The sequence below is a fragment of the Polypterus senegalus genome, chromosome 8, assembly GCF_016835505.1.
Source record: "Polypterus senegalus isolate Bchr_013 chromosome 8, ASM1683550v1, whole genome shotgun sequence".
NCBI lineage: Eukaryota > Metazoa > Chordata > Cladistia > Polypteriformes > Polypteridae > Polypterus > Polypterus senegalus.
This window is the reverse complement of record NC_053161.1, coordinates 90,745,504-90,762,903: the sequence shown is the minus strand read 5'-3', so window position 1 is coordinate 90,762,903 and position 17,400 is coordinate 90,745,504. Positions and strand designations below refer to the sequence as shown.

Genomic DNA, 17,400 nt, shown 5'->3' with positions numbered 1-17,400 from the left:
AGACATGCACACCCTTAATGGCAACAATATTGCCTGAATGCAGTGGCAAAACTGCAAACATTGTTCAGGAATGGTTTGAGGAATATAACAAACAGTTCAATGTGTTGACTTGGCCACTAAATTCTCCAGATCTCAATCCAATAAAGTAACTGTGGTATGTGCGGCAAAAACAAGTCTCATCCAAGGAAGCCCCCCTTGGAAATTACAGGAAATTATGGATCTGCTGCTAACATCATCAATATCACAGGACTCCTTCAGGTCTTGTGGAGTCCATGCCTCAATGGGGCAGAGCTGCTTTGGCGGCAATAGGGGAACATAAACAATATTATACAGGTAGTTTTAGATGTTATGGCTGCTTGCTGTATATTCCTACGGTTAGAATGATGGCAGTTTATACTGAGCAGAGTAAAGAAAGTGCCACTGGTGGAAACCAAATTGACCAATATATCTCATGCACTTAATTCCTAGACTGTCGAATGAGAAAGCAGACAATAATAAGGAATTCAGAAAGAAATCAAATTAAATATAATCCTTTTATTTGCTTTCAGCAGATATAAAACTGATATACCAAAAATATGTAGATGTACACAATTATATTCTCTGTTATATACCCATTTTTGTTGTAGCTTTGCTGTCATATCTGTGACTTGTTTTTTCCAACTAAGTAAAACAACTGAATGAGCATCCTCCAAAAGTAAAGATTCCATCATTTTTTCCAGGGGTTGTACAACTTTGAAGCGATATTATTTATACAGGCCTGAGTATTTTCTGGTCTACTTCTTGCCATACTACCTGTAATGTGCAAAGCAAACACTCCCCAAAAGGTTATCAAAAATCAAAATGTAATAAAGAATGTCCTGACAGCGATTCCTCCCTACGACAGCAGTCTGAAACTGAACACTTTCTTCTCATTTTTGTTAATTCATAATTTTTTATGTGCACATTAAATTTTTACCAAATGTTAGAAGTAAGTTACATATACAGTAGCAATTTATGTAGCTAAAGATTGGAATGAAAAAATATGCTTGGATCCCAAACACAAGAAAAACATCAATCAAAACTGCCTAGTGCGCAAGAGCTGCTGTGGAGTTACCTATTGATTGCTATACGTTTGTTTGCCTTTCATTTTGGAATCTTGCAGGCATACTACTGACTGTGGAAAAGATGCAAGTAGTACTTATACTACTACAAGACAGTCAGGATCTTGACCAACAATTGAGGAGGACAGACAACACAGGTCTTTGATTCAAAAAGCGTCTCCATGATGCTTCAGTTTGCAGTTTATAAAAGTAACTACTTAACAATATTTTATCAAAAAAAGCATGCATTTGACACTTTTACAGAATACAACTGGATAACTGATGCGTGAATTGTGTGAGATATTTTTTTCCTTTCTTCAAATTTGGATGTTTTTCACATTATTTACTGTTGCCCAGCATTGGTCACAATAGTGTCCCATTGTATTAGAAAGTTTTGTTATGTTCTATGTTCAAAAAAATGTGATTACAGTGTTTAACATTTTTGGGTGGAATACTCCTTTGACTCCAACCATTACTGTATACATTAATTTCAACATTAAAATAAAATTGTGCAGCTAGCCTCTGAGAGCCTAATTTATGTATCTTTTACTTAGCCCCAGATTGTTTGCTGCGATGGCAGAATAAAGAATTAAAATCTTGTATTTTCATGGATAACAGAAATAATTAAAATCATCATACAATCGGCTTCAATGAGGATCCAAACTGAACAACAAACAATATCAAAACCTCCTTGAATAAATCTCAAATTACACACATCTCAAGATCTGAACCATGAGGTATACAGTTACATGCTGTCAATGTCCCAAATTTGTAATTTTGCTTAAATATTTATTTGAAATGTTGCTAGAAAATCCTACTGTTGATGACAGTAAAATGTGCTCTACTAAAAATGCAAGGTGAGTAACTGTTACAAAATGATTATTTTTGGGTGGAGAATTCCTCTAATGTCTACTTTCCCAATGTAAAAATGTGTCTGGAGTAACCTTAAATCTAAAAGTAATTGCAATCTACATGGTTTAGAATGTTTAGCTTCATGCTACTTTAAAATATTCCTAACCTGATATATAATTAAAATCCAAAAATAGGGAATAGTGGTGAACCAGCGCATTTAAAATCAACATGAGACTTTCAAGGAACACCCAGGCAAGCTGTTCCTTTCATTTAGAGAAAATCATTCTGGCATTAGACAAACATAACAATTCGATAAAGCAAAAAAAAGAAAAGTTCTTGTTTAAGAGAAATTCTGTTCAAAGCTTAAATCTTGTTACATTACAAAATCATCATTTAAAAAACAGTCAGAAAACTGTATCCCATTCCTATTCTAAACAACAACTGACTTAACTGTCACACTGTATCTTATTTATAGCAAGAGAGTTCTATCTCATACTAACTTACGGGGATGTGTGGTGGGGTGGGGTTTATTATACCATTGTCTATGACTATGAAAGAAATTTATATTCTATTGAAATTAAGCAAACACTAATATGTATTTAACTCAAAGTTTTACCTTTCTAAGATTGTCTCTTACAATATATATTTATATTTTCTTATCTCTTCCATCCTCATACAGAAAAAAAATGTCAAAAGGGTATTTTAACAAATATACTGCTAACTGCAAAACCTTTTCTGGAAAAGTATATTGTTCTTGTAGATCAATTGACTTTACAGAAAGTTCTCATTTCCTTCAGTGCCCTGTGCCACCACAATCTGGATGAGATTCCCAGAGGATGATGTATGGGTGAAGAATACTAGGGGTCCTGTCCTTGATGAAGTCTGCACATGCTCATTCTTTTTTTGTATTTGACACTACCAATGACCAGAGGGTCAGATTATTTATAGGATGAAGAACTGAGATACTGATTCAAATTCTGTAGGATCCTAAGTCCGGTCTCAAGTCTTAAGATGTTCAGGAATATAATGTGCTGTGCTCATTCAAGTTAAATACTTTCAGAAGTAGCGAACTGGGAGTACAGAGTGGTCTGTGATCACAGCAGGAGCAGGCTCCTGGCCTTTGTTAAAGATATTTAGTGCAGACTTATCCAGGGCAGCTTGTACCCGTTAGGAATGGCTCAGCTCCTGCAGTGGGGGAAACTGAGAGCATGACTAATGTACAATATAAGGAGAGGCATGAAAGCCACTAAGCAATGACAGGGGAAGTAAGTGAATGAGCAATTTGAACAGACCAATCTTAAGTGTATATGGCAAGGTTGGCCTATAACAATAAACTATAAAGCAACTACTCCCACAATTTTGAGTGCCGACGCCTCCCTGGCATGCAAGTTTAACAACGTCTATAGGACTGCTTCGGTGTGAATGCTGCTAACACCCGCCAGTGGTTAAAAAAAAACATCTGCATGGGGAGCACCACTCAGTGAAGAAACTGCATACACTTTGTAGGAATATGACCTAAGGATAGGTTTCAGGAAGGCCCAGGCAGCATTCCAGGACATGATTTTAAGATCTGTGACAATCAGCTTGTTTCAGTTTTCATATTAAAATGTAATCTCTCCTTAACCCAGCCTGTTGTACCAACATGGTTTAAAAGATCCACCATTGTCCTCATATCTAAGAAAGCAAGTCCAACCTGTCTAAATGACTACTATCCTGTCGCACTATTTCGAATGGCTAATCAAAAATCACAAATACTGCTCTCTGTCAAAAGAACTACATTCATTACAGTTTGCATATACAACAATGAATAGGTAATATGAGCACATATAACAATGAGAAGGTTTACCTGGATGAAGTACAGAGTCTGACACAGTGGTATCAGGACAACAGTGTACATTTGAATGTCGGCAAGACAAAAGAGGTCACAGTGGTCTTCGGTTGGGGGAAGCAGCAGAGGCATTATCACCCCCTCAGTATTAACAGTGAGGAGGGTGGACAAATTCTGGTACAGTTATCCACATCTCAGAGGACCTAACCTGGTTCTGACATACTGACACCTTGGTAAAGATGACACAATAATGTCTTTACCAGTTTAGATGCCTCAGGGATTTCAGGCTACCCTCTCAATAACTAAAGAACTTCCACAGAGCACTACTGAAAGTATCCTGACAGAAAGTATTACTATGTTGGACCAAGAAAAAGAAAGCCATCAATAATACCAGAAATCTCCACAAATGTCCTCTTTTCTGTGATGAAGTAAGGTAAATGATACTACAGTCTTGAATTAGCCTAGAACTATGCAATGCCCTCAACCCTTATATTAAGATACAGTATTTAGTTATTAATATCTCATAAATTCTATTCTTGATTCTTGATATTTATAAAGTCATGTATCCTTACCTCATGTATTATTGTTATTGTCCTTTTATATTCTTCTTAATAGGAACAGTCAATGGAACTGAGCAACTAAACATTGTAGTACATATTGTACTGTATGCATAATTTGTATGTGACAAATAAAATTTGATTCAACTATATGGAAGGGAAATAAACAAACAGCTATGGAACTAAGTACTGCACAGCTTACATTTGTTGTGTGTTACTTTATAATTTTGTTCTGTACTATTTGGTAACATATGTTGCAGTCATATTGCACAACTTTTCCACAGATTTTCAGTTGCAACCTTCATTTACAATATCTTAGTGATTCAAAGGGGACAGTAACAGTGTGTCCCTGTGACAGCCAATTGTGTACTTTGATATCTTCATTAACTCAGTGAGACCAGTCTGTGACTCTCCCCGACAAAATCAAATAGGTCATAGGGGTGACCTTTGTGAGATGATAAACAATGAGATTTTATCCAGAGGTAGAATGCAAAAAATGCAGCTGCAAGGAAATAATGGAAACGCATGCTTTAGAACTCACAAACAGAACAGAGGCTTAGCTGTTTGATGTCTCGTTTTACACGTTACGATAGAATGGAAAATAAGAAAAAGGACAAGATTGTAGCCTAACTTGCCGTACCTAGAAAGCATTTGTACAGCACCAGTACAGTCAGGCAGGAAATTATTGGCTGTCAGAAAAGGGATAAGCTTGCGATATTTTGGAAATGTGGAACTGTGGTGGAAAGTCATTATGAGATTGTGTAATCTGTGATCCCCTGCAATTTCTAGTTATGTAATTTGAAAAGAAACATAATATGAAACCTTTAAATTAATAGCAGTAGTAAAAAGAAAAATGAGGACTTCATATAAATTGCTTCTCAGATTAATAACTGCTTTTATGAATACTTTTGTGATTTTTTCCAGAAAATTCTAACCCTCCCAAGAGGAAAGTTAACCCCTTTTTAAAGATGTTGCCCATTCTAAAACTCTCTGCAGCAGATATTGATACTCTTCGATTACATTATCTGATTTGAATTATATTCTTAACCTATGACTGTGATTCTCACTAACTCTGATAAATCTTTGCTGATCCAAATGAACTAAATTGCTGGATAGGGGTGCCCCAGTTCACCATTACTCTTTAATACTCCGGTAGAACCTCTAGCTATTGTGATACAATGCCTTGAAAAATATACCCTTATTAAGATTTGTGGGTCACTGCATAAAATAGCTCTATACGGTGATGACATTTTGGTCAACTTCTAAATTACTGTCTTAATTTTTATTTAGATAATGACACAGGCTAGGTGTATAGGCGTTCATTCACACACATACACTTGTGTAGATTTACCATTTACAGAAAATGAAAATTTTCAGCCACTAAGTAATTCGATTTTTTATAGGAAGAATTCCTATAGCCTTGACTCTCTGAGAAAATAAGAAAAAACATGTAGGGAAAAGAAAACCTTCTTGGGATAGGCAGTTCAGAGAGAGATGCCCTTCTGAGTAGGTTAGGCATGCAATGGGTGTCCAAAAAAAGGGAGTAAATGCAACACACAAACCAGAATACAAGTAATCCTCTTCACACAGCTAGATGGCCAACCTTCACCTCAGTAATACAATACAACAGTACAAAACACTTTTGCACAGCATTCCTCACCACATGCAGGCACAGAGTGTGGTGAAATCTCTCAAGGCAAAATGCAAGACTAGACTATATCACTCACTAAATACTGAACTATCACATATAAAGGTTACATATTTGTTAAAATACATCAAAAATTAAAGTAGAAACTAAATAACATAAGAAACTAAAACAAAGCAGAAACTAATTAACCTAACAAACCAAGTTCATTTCTTGGCCAAACCAATCCATCTCTTGGAGCCATTCATTATTTAACTTTAACCTAACTAACATGTGAAATTCTATTATCCTTGGAGCCCTGTATCAGACATCGGTATAATGAGGCAAAAACCCCAGACAAACGTCTTCAACTACTAATGGAAATTCCTTTATTTATTTACTGATATGCAAGTTTAAATGAACCAAAATGTGTGGCAACCTTTCAAATTCTGAGCATTATGTAGCATTTATTGGAAACTGTCCATTAAAGAGGTTACCTAGATTCAAGTATAAAGAGAGAAGTGTGGCATCTAAAAAAAATCAAGGCAATATGCCCATTCAAGGTTAAAACATATTGTTTCACACACTTGTCATTATCTACATTATAGCCAGACAACAAGCTTTTTTCCTGATAGACTGTATCTATGGCAGTGTTGGATCAACATTAAAATTTAGACATCAGTACAGATAGCAGCTTTTGCACCTCGGCCCAGGTGCAAAAATGATTCCTATTCAAATAACAGGTAACTCCCCCTTCCCTTGGACTTGCGCTATTGCTAACATAAGCATATTCAAACATGGTATGGAGAGAGGAGGATTTTGTGTATGTCAATATTCAAATATTGCTTTAAAGAGCATGTGGCGAGCCATTTGGGTTAAGAGCATAAGGTGTCAATACCATTTACTTCCACTAATAAATTAGCTGGTATAGTACTGTTTTATAGATTTGGAATTTCAGTTCTTTTTCCAGTACCGGTATATAGTTCAACACTAATCTACAGTTAAATCTCATGTTTAAATACAAAAGATCTTAAAATATTTAGATAAATATGAAACATCAAATACAGAAAGCTGGATTTTGAGATTTTACTTACCACTTCATCAGCAGTAAAGTCAATAAAGCCAGGGAGGATCAAGAAGTCACTATAAACAAAAACATGAAAAATTTGTGTAAGAAAAGGTAAAGGTCATTTTGAACGATATAAATTATCAGCAATTTGTAAAACTTTTTTTCTGAAACTAGTGGAATGCTTTCAGAAAGAAATACTTAACAGTAAAAGGTGCATTTTTTTCACCAACACAGTATAAATTCTATACATATTCCATGCTTCAAGTAGCTAATTTATAAATTATTTCCATGTGCCACAAAACATTGCCAGAACACAAACTTTACAACAACACTTTACCAAAACCCAAAGTATAAACTACATTTCTATTTTTGCAGCTTCAACTATTTTATCTGTATCTCCTGAAACGCCAATGAAGTGTCTCTTCTGTGAAGTGGTTCTTACCATGGCTATAAAACTACTGTACTTGGTTAAAAAAAAAAAAAACTGCAATATTTTTCCTTGAATTGTTTTAGCAGCAGCACTATCTCTGTGGAGCTCAAGTGTTCTCTAGATATGTAGTTCAAAATCTTACATTCAAAGACACATGTTAACTCAATTAAATTTGCCTAATTTTGAGTATTTATATGTTTATCAAGGTCTCTTACAGTGGGCTAAATCTCATCCTGGGTCAGATGATGGTTTCTTACAACCCTGTAATGGAATAAGCAGGCACAGAAAAATGTAGGATTTCCTTATTTTGCCTCACCATTCACAGTTTCAATTCTCTGTCCACTCAATGCTTGGGATTTGCATACTTCTATACCGTATGTGTGGCACATCTCTACAGACATACTTGGGGCGTGAAATGGTGTCTGTAAGTCAACCCAGTGGCAATGAGTATGAGGGTGTGTATGAGTGTGCCTGGATAATGAGTGGTGTCCTGTCCTAGATGTTTCCTGCCTTGCATTCTTTTACTATTGTGATAAGTCCCGGCCTTGATTATGCTGAACTGGATTATGTAAAGTTAAAAAATGTTTTGCTTATTATGCTGTATAATTACACCCATGCATCAACAAGTGGATTGAGCAATGCTGAGAAAGGTTTGTATCATATATTACAGCCATGTATCAACAAGTCTGAGGGTACTATGATAATAAACAATGCTAAAGTCAATATCTTAGACTGAAAAAAGTTGCAAAGTAAAATGCAGCAAAAGGAACAGACAATATGGAAGTAGCTGCTTGAACTGAGGAGGTTTTGTAAAAACAGAAAATCTGTAAGTAACTACCTGTTATGCTATCATGTTTTTCTTCCTGCACCTTGCTTTTGAGCTACAACATAATTATATCTGAATGAAACAACACCACACAAAAAGCAGTTTATGTATCACAGTTACATTAGCCAACAAAAATAACTGTGCCCGTATTTTTTCCAAATTGTCAAAAAATGACATCCACTTGAAATTCTAAAGATAAAACTGAAAAACATGCCTTTGCAGTTTCTACTGAATAATGCTGGTTTTACTACGTTCGAATACAATTTTCTTTCACAGAAGAATTTGACAGGATCCCATTGCTATTGTGTTTGACAAATCACTGACTGCTGTATACAGTTTTCTCCATTGCATTTATCCTTCTTGTCACCGAGTGTAATTTCAAAAAGGCCAGTCTCACCCTGTTTGCTACACAATACTAATGATGGAGCAAAGAACAGAAACGTCTCAAATGTTTATTGGCTTTGGACATTGTAAAAGAAATTGTTTATTCACATTCTCATACTTCATATTCACACTTCTGTTTTGATTAAAAATAAAGGGTCAAACTTAGAAATAAATGAGTAAATAAACAAAAGGTTAAAAATAAACTGCAGCATTTCTAGAGTAACTAAATATGCTTTCCCTGTCTAACAGGAGCAGAACATGTTCCTTTATCGCAAGTCAAAAAACAGTTCTTCTAAACCCTCCTCCAATAATAAACGCTTTCATCTGGCCCCCAAACTTCCTCCTGTTGTTATTAATGTAGTGTTATATGTCCACAGTTTTTGAGAAATAACTGTATAAGAATTTTTACTTTAGCAGCAGGGATGTTGCCACTGTGTAGCTGGTAACAGGTGAAGGTTGAAACTTGAAAAGCAATACGATTTGTCATCATAACCAGAGGGCAAAACCAAAAAAAAAACTGATTTGATTTTAACTTTCTATGTCCAAAGATAGGAAAATGAAGCGAGGGCACCACCATCCTAGTAGTCAGACATCACACATGTACTCAACATTGGGACATGTCAATCTCTGAAATAGTTGGGGGCAAAAGGGCAAAATGCCTCCTAAGTAAACAATGTTGCCACTTCAAATAAAAGTGCAGTGGCACTTACACAGAATTTGAATAATACTTTAGCAGTGGTTCTGAAACTGTAGACTGCAAGATGACAATTTAATTACTCTAAGAATATGTTTAGAATTAAATTGGAGTCCATCTGTGACTAACAGTTCGGCTTGATCATTGTTTAGATAAGCAAACACATGTGTATATAAGGTAGTGCAACTCCACTGCATGACAAGGCAAAAACTAAGCCATGAAGTCCAAGGAAGTCTCTGTAGACCGCTGAAAACAAACTGGTGAAGTATAGATCGGGGCAAGGGTATAAAACCCACTTGAAAGTTTTGAGTGTTCCCAAGAGCACAGCGGCCTCAAAAATTGTGAAATGGAAGTTTGGAACAACCAAGACTTTTCCTAAATGAAGGAAAAGATAAGACTTCGAACTGAAGACTAAACTCTCCCCTCATTCACTGGTTTAGAGTCCTGCTTTAGTTCAAAAAGTGACTCCTATGAAGCTTTTTACAGAAGCTCTGTAAATAAATAAATCCATAAATAGATAAATTATATATATATACACACACACTATGGTCTGAACATACACCAGAATGACCAAGACAAAAAACAAATTTAAAAAAGAAAAAACTTCTGACCAATGAAGTAGCCAACAATATTTTACAAAAAAGCCTGCGATTTGCATGTTTTTAAGCATATGAATTGATAACAAATAACAAAAAAAGTCATAATTTGCACTTGTACATCACTGGCTGCCATTTCCTCTCTTATATCATAAACTTATTTCTTTTCATTCTACATGAAAACAGATTTTTTCTTTCTTTCTTAGATTTCTTTTCGCCACTAAAAGTATATGGGGTAAGTAGCACATTAAAAAAAAAAAATACTGCATACAGAGGTCAAATCCTGTTACAGCAACTACCGAAGTAATGAAATTTTCAGAATAACAAATACTTTTTTGTGGGCTCGGACAAAAGTTCATACAATATTAGGTTTAACAGACTTCATTTCAACGAAATATACATTACTGCACAACAAACCAAAAATGGCCCATTAAGATAATAATGTAATGCAAAAAAATACTTTATGCCGCTCCTACACTTTTCACCGATAGTCTGTTGAAAAATGTCCGGTTTCAGGCAGTCTCGGTGAGGGTGTAGGTGTGATATCATACACATATCCAAATTCTGAGTCGGTGCTCAACTGAGCTTGTGCTGGGGTAGTTGTGTTGTGTGTGGATGCTAAATTGTTCTGTATTCATACCATCTCACTTTCAAATCAAATATTTTTTACAGTTTAAGCACCTTTTTTTTTTTAATAAAAGCATTGTCAAGCTTGGTTCACAAAGTTACATGAGACAGGAAGGTGAGTTTAGGTTTCCATGGAAAATACAGGAACTTTATTACAGAATAGAGAAGGCAGGTATACACTCAGAATTTCATTCAAAATAGGAGATGTTACTTCAGCCCTCAAGATAGGAGCTGGAACACGGCAATCATCATGCTTTAGCTCCCATCTTCAGATTATAAGAACACCAGTGCCTAAGAATCACTGCGGTGACACACCAGGAGAGTGCAAGGAAGATGAGGTCAAAGGCCAGTGTTAAATGTTCTAAACACTGTGTGGCAAGCACATTAAGCAAGAAGCCTGATCCTGCAGAGGACAACAAATTACTTTTGTGAAAGTGTTTATTTGATCTTTGGACTTCAGGCTTCACACATTATATAGTTTATGCCTATATTTTATCATTTATTACTAAAATATGAAAAACTTTTGTTTTAATGATGTGTTTACATAGATTATTGCAGAAACGGAACACACATGAAATGCATGTATTCCAAATAATGATCTATTATTTCCACTTTAAAACTACAGCACTTCACTCCAAGATAATCAAGGCATGAGCTGGAAGAACTTTGTGCACGTTCTACGGTGGTGGGGGATGGAATAGTAGGCTGCTAGCTGTTTGTCTTGATCGGCACATTTAGAAGACAAAAAGACACTGATGGAGAGGTGCGAATGGGATTTAAGGTGGGCAGGATTTACGAGTTTCATAGGCTTTGGTAATTCTAGTGTTAAATAGTGCAGCTGGGATCAGCATTTATAACAGAATAATTACGAACTTTGACTTAACGATTAAATGCTCGACTCCTTAATTATCAAGGCTGAAAAGCATTAAATCTTCACGTTAAACCTGCTACTTTGCAGGCTAGTTTTAGAACATTAGTTGCCTCAGTAACTGAGCTGGATTTTGTCGAATCTTTCTTTCTGGAACAAGAAAATCCTGAGCCCACTGCAAAAAGCAGAAATAGGGAGTTACAGTAATCCCTCCTCGATCGCGGGGGTTGCGTTCCAGACCCCCCCGCGATAGGTGAAAATCCGCGAAGTAGAAACCATATGTTTGTATGGTTATTTTTATATATTTTAAGCCCTTATAAACTCTCCCACGGTGTTTATAAATATTCCCCGCAGAGTTATACAGCATAATCCCTTTGTATTCTCTTAGATATTAGGTAAGATTCATTGAAATTATGTATATAAACACACTGTTTATATACAGTAAAACCTAAATATTATTTTAAAGATATTGAGTGTCTCCGATATCACGTTACAGCCATTACGATAGACATGCCACCAGCAATAAATACGTACAATGCAAGAAAAATAGTATACAGTAAATGTGTGTGTACAGTGACACTAAATGTTCGTACATGTACTAAGTACTGTAAGTAGAAAATTAATTATGGTTACTCACCAACAATGACACGATGACTTGTCCGATAACAATGAGTTTTATTTTACTGCACAACAAAGGAGAGCGTTACAGCCCTTAAAGGAGTCACTTCAGGCGATTGTGTAGCACTGCCATTGTTCTTCTTCTGGCAGTCTTCAATCAAAATCCCTAAAGCAGATTCCATCCGGACTACTGCCTTATTACATCCACTTACAACTTGTTTTGCACCATAATTAAAAGGACACTGCAGCCGTAGATCTTATATTCCTTTCCTACTTTTTAAATAAAAAGAATCGTAGCCTTCAACAAATCCAAAACGTTTACCTTTTCGGCAATCGTTAACATCTTCCGTTTGCTCTTGGGCACGGCCCCTGAAGCAGTAGCAGATCGTTTTGGAGCCATAATGAAGGGCTTGACTATGCACAAAGATAAACACAAAAGAGCACAACTCTTTACACAGCGAAACACGTTGATGCTGAATGAGCGAGACGAGACTTCCTGGTTAACACAGCATTCAGCGCACAGGAACTTAACTGCGTGCTCTGATTGGTTAGCTTCTCAGTCATCCGCCAATAGCGTCCCTTGTATGAAATCAACTGGGCAAACCAACTGAGGAAGCATGTACAGGAAGTAAAAAGACACATTGTCCGCAGAACCCGCGAAACAGCGAAAAATCCGCGTTATATATTTAGTTATGCTTTCATATAAAATCCGCGATAGAGCGAAACCGCGAAAGTCAAAGCGCGATATAGCGAGGGATTACTGTATTTGCATCTTCGGCCCCATAGATCATGTATCTGTAGCTTAATCTGTTCGAGAAACACAGGTTTGCTTAATCCAGGTTGTCTGAAATGGAAACAGTCTGATTTTGGTGAATCCAGACTTACTTTAACCAGATTTCAAACTAATCCTGCTTGCTGGAACAGACCCCAGGAAATTCATAACTAGTTTAACAGCTTTTCTCACAGCTTATACAAGGTCAGTAAGGTACATATAATATAATGTAAAACACAAAGGTGAAGAAAAAAATATTTTCATTACAGCTCTATAAACATCTCTGGTTTTTAGGAACATGTACCATATTAAGACTTCTAAAGATGTGCACACCAGTTTGTTTGACAAGTCCAAACAAATTCTCAACCAACAAGGCACTTTAAGAAAGCTTCTTATTTGCATAAAAAGTGATCAATTCACTCTAGAGTCAGATTAACAAGTGCAGGCTACTTTTACAAGGGTGGATTTCATACTTTATTTGGATCAAGAACTGCCAGTTTCAAAACACGCTACTGAGCTGAAGACGAATACATGTTAGCATATACTGTATTCATTGCCTTCTGAAGCTGAACCTCGCTGATAGACTGGCATTTCAAAAATCAGACTGATTAACGACTCAAATGTCACTTTAATAAGAAAACAGATGCTCGAATAGGGAAAAGGCTTATCTACAAAATCTAGCAGTCGCTACGAGAGACAAAATGTACAACTGTTTAAAGGCAAAACTTTTTTTTTCTTTAAATTGGATAAATGCCTGATCTTTGGAACAAGATGATTTTAGCTACAGACTGAAAACATGGTACAAGCTTAGAGTAGGCTGTGGAAGAATTTTAACAAGAAAACTATGAACTTCAAAGTGTAACAATAAGTAAATAAATGGGTTTATACATACTCTAAAAATTTGCCTTATTTCTGGGATGACAGATGTATGTGAAGTTTAGCATTTTGAAGAACATGGGACTGTTTAGCATGCACATTATTAACACTCAGTTCGATAAGCACAATTGTGCATATCAGTCAAGGGGTGTAGCTTTTCAAAGCGAAGCCTTTTCATATTAGAAAAATATTCTAACAAACATGCTTTGCTCAGAAGAGTTTTGGCATCATATTATCTGTGCAGGTTTACCCAATACCAAAGCTTAAGTAGAGTCCAAATAATCACCTCAGTATATCGGTGCTTTATATTAATTACCACAGTCTCTTCCCAAACTTGTATCAAAGTCCCTACTGCAGCAATTCAAATGAAAAGATGTCATAAAAAAATACCAGTCCTTAAGTCCTACCTATGTAAACATTTTAGACAAATTATATTTATACAAATAACTTCACATTGTATCATTCTTTTACGAAATAACTTCCACCAGATCCTCTAGAATCAAAGTTTTAAGAGCTTACCGTCTATGAATAGAAATGAATGCTAACTTTTAAACAGCAGTTTTACCCAAAGAGAGTCATTTTTCATGTAATACCAACTTCTCCAGATGAGAACTTCAAATGAACAAATGACATGTTTAACAATAACAGCTTATTTATTAGCAATAGCATGCATCTCTGAAGAAAAAAAAAATGTGTAAATCTACAAATGCTCGAGTAAAAAGCTTGTATGCGATTATACGATATCTACTTTAAGCACATTCTGTCATATAAATTTTTAATTCAAAATATACCACCAAATAAACTAGATGAAACAGAATTCCTAGTGAGTGACAGAAGCATCTAAATATGAAAATGTTTGAAAACATTCTTCTTTTAAATATTTTACAAAAAAAAAAAAAACTGGCAAACGCAATTAACAAACTTAAATGATATACCATACTGTACATTGAATATTAAGCAATTCTAAGCAAATATCTTACATTATATACTAGACCAAATTATTTGTATATTACAGTATATTGTACATACAGCAACATGGGACTTTTTCCACAGGCATTTCTCTATATAGTTGGCTGTGGTCCAGCGTCTGTCATTATTGACATCTATTCCATCATAGGAATCAGAACGATAGCAAAATTTCACATCAAGATTCAAGTGACCGGAATTATAACATTTTTCAATATTTATTATGGTTGTTAAAAATATGGGATTTTTTTTAAACTAATACACATAGATATTTTGTCACATTAAATATAGTAACAGAACATAAAATACTCATCTAAAATACAAAAATTCACAGTGCCAGATGTTATCAACCAGTTTTAATATCAGATGCTATAACTTGACATAAATAAACCACAAATAACTTACATGAATTTCATTTATGCGTAGTAATAACCACAAAATGCCAAATGCAGAATTTTAAAACTATCAAAAACCACTCAAATATTAATCCGTTAACATTAAAATATCACAAATGATAACAGATCAATTGAGAATTTCTTCATAAACAAATTGCTTCTGGCCACTGGTGTATTCAATCTCCTTTATTGTAAACCTAAATGTAAAAATGACAACATATTGACTATTTTCATGTTTAATCTGAGATCTGTGAGGGGAGACAATGGCCCACTGAACTTCTCTCATGGTATACTGGTTGCTGAAATGCATAAAAGCTTCCTGGCAACTTTGACAAGGTGAGGTAACTCTGGTGTATGGCCCTTCCACCACATCAGTGGATCATCTTCTGGTTGAAACATCAAAGTAATTTAAAATATACAAGTCTTGTAATTCTGAACACAAGTTCTGCTTGTGCAGCTATTAACTACACATTATTAAATTTAACACAATAGGTTTGATTTCAAAGGCAGTGTTTGGTCAAATGGTTGTTTCAAAGCTATCATGTATCCAAAATCTCCTTTCACACGGAGTTTATCCGTAAATCCACAGTGATTAATTCAGGACAGCCTGAATATCGAGTGTACACAGCACCTCTGGAAAACAGTTAATGTTATGTGTTTATGCATGTTAGACCCTCTACACTTGGGTCTACATTCATTTATTCTACCTTTTTCAATCTTTGAGCAAAAACATAAGTTTCAGCCAAACTAAAAATATGGCGATAAACAGCAAAAAATCTAATATACTCTTAAAAGAGGGATTCCACATTCTGTGCTGAGGAAATGAAAATGTGTTTTTGCACAAAAAAGCAGTTTCGCAAGCATTTTGATATTGGTATTTCAAACATTTTTTTTTTTAATTTATGTCTATAAAATTTTGAGTATATAAAGCTATCAGACATTCTTTCAAATAGTTATTTTAACTATTTTAAATTTAAAAAATGTTTAATTTTGCATGTGGATATTTCCACTCATAATTAGCTAAACGCCAGACTTGCAAACAAATTTAGAGAATACAAAATAAAATAAGCTGAGAAAAATACTTTTTTTTCCTGCCCATTCGATACTGGTTTTCCCATCAACAGTGTAATTATCTGCTGCTTTGAGGACATTAAATAGTTAACATTAAGTATGAATGTTGTTAACTTAAGATACTAAAGTTATTTAGCTAAAATATACTTCAAATATTCTTCGCTTAGGTGGACAAGTAGTGCAGACTGATTAGAACGGTCATTTTACAAATACATACGACTCAGTAAAAATCCAGCACTCTGACTGTCTATATGGAGTTAGCATGTTTTCCTTATGATGTTTTTCTGAGTATTCCAGTTTTCCTACCACAATTTCAAAGCAACATATGTTTAGTTTGATGGTCCCAGTGTGAGAGCATAAGTGCACCCTGTTTTGGACTGTTACCCTGTTCACGCACTTTTCCTGCATTGTGCCTATTGCCACCAGGATTAGCTCTTGCTCTCTGTTCCTCTGGAATGGAGTAAGCAGCTTTGAGAATGGCAATGACTATCACTAGTTTACAAGTGAGTATATTTTCCTTGAGATTATTATGAACTGTTGCCAAAACCAAAGAATGTTTCTAGAAGACTATAAAAAGAATGTAAAGGTGAATTATGGTATGCAAAGGAAAAACAGAGTCCTACAAATTCCTCATTGTTATTATGAAATGTCTTTCTTTTCAGATTTAGAGAGGTAGCTGATTGTCTTGAAGGTTATTCTTGACCATTGTTTTTTTCTTTTTGTATGTGTCAATGATTTCACTGTAATTTGGGTTTAAAGGCTGTCAGTCCTCATTAAAAATTTTAAAGACATAACAATTACAAGCGTCTTTAAATTTAGCCTCAACAAAGCCACAAATTTGCAGCGTTCCAGTTTGTCAAATAAAAAGGAGTGAAACTAAATACAATTCACTAAACAATCAAAGTCAATTTCCTGAATTTGTGTATTGATCTGAATAGAAGAATGTACTTCAGCCTGTTTTTAGCCTTCAACTTAAAGTTTACCAGAGTTTCTTCCAAGGTGCAGTTTAAACAAAAGGCATCAAGCACCAGCCATATTCTGGACTCCTGATCAGATTGCAGAATTCTGCAGCTGCACATTTCAGTCAAGAACAACTGCAGCAAATATTGACATCCTGCGCAAGTGAGCTTAACAAAAAGTAAATAACGAAAAAAAAAAAATCCTTAATAAGGCACAATTTTAATTAAAAAAAAAGTATTATTTATGCATCAAATATGAAAGACTGCTTAGCGAATATATGCAAGAAATTTGCACATTAGATGAAGTTC

The 17,400-nt window shown here is 35.1% G+C and overlaps 1 protein-coding gene across 5 annotated transcripts in view; it reads right to left on the bottom strand.

The window, feature by feature from the left end:
• impdh1a (IMP (inosine 5'-monophosphate) dehydrogenase 1a) overlaps positions 1-17,400 on the bottom strand; it is a 181,640-nt gene that overhangs the window by 99,112 nt on the left and 65,128 nt on the right. For all 5 annotated transcript variants that reach the window (XM_039761441.1, XM_039761442.1, XM_039761444.1 and 2 more), the window contains exon 3: positions 7,035-7,083. In XM_039761441.1, coding sequence (XP_039617375.1) covers positions 7,035-7,083 — 49 coding nt within the window. The remainder of the gene's footprint in view (positions 1-7,034; positions 7,084-17,400) is intronic.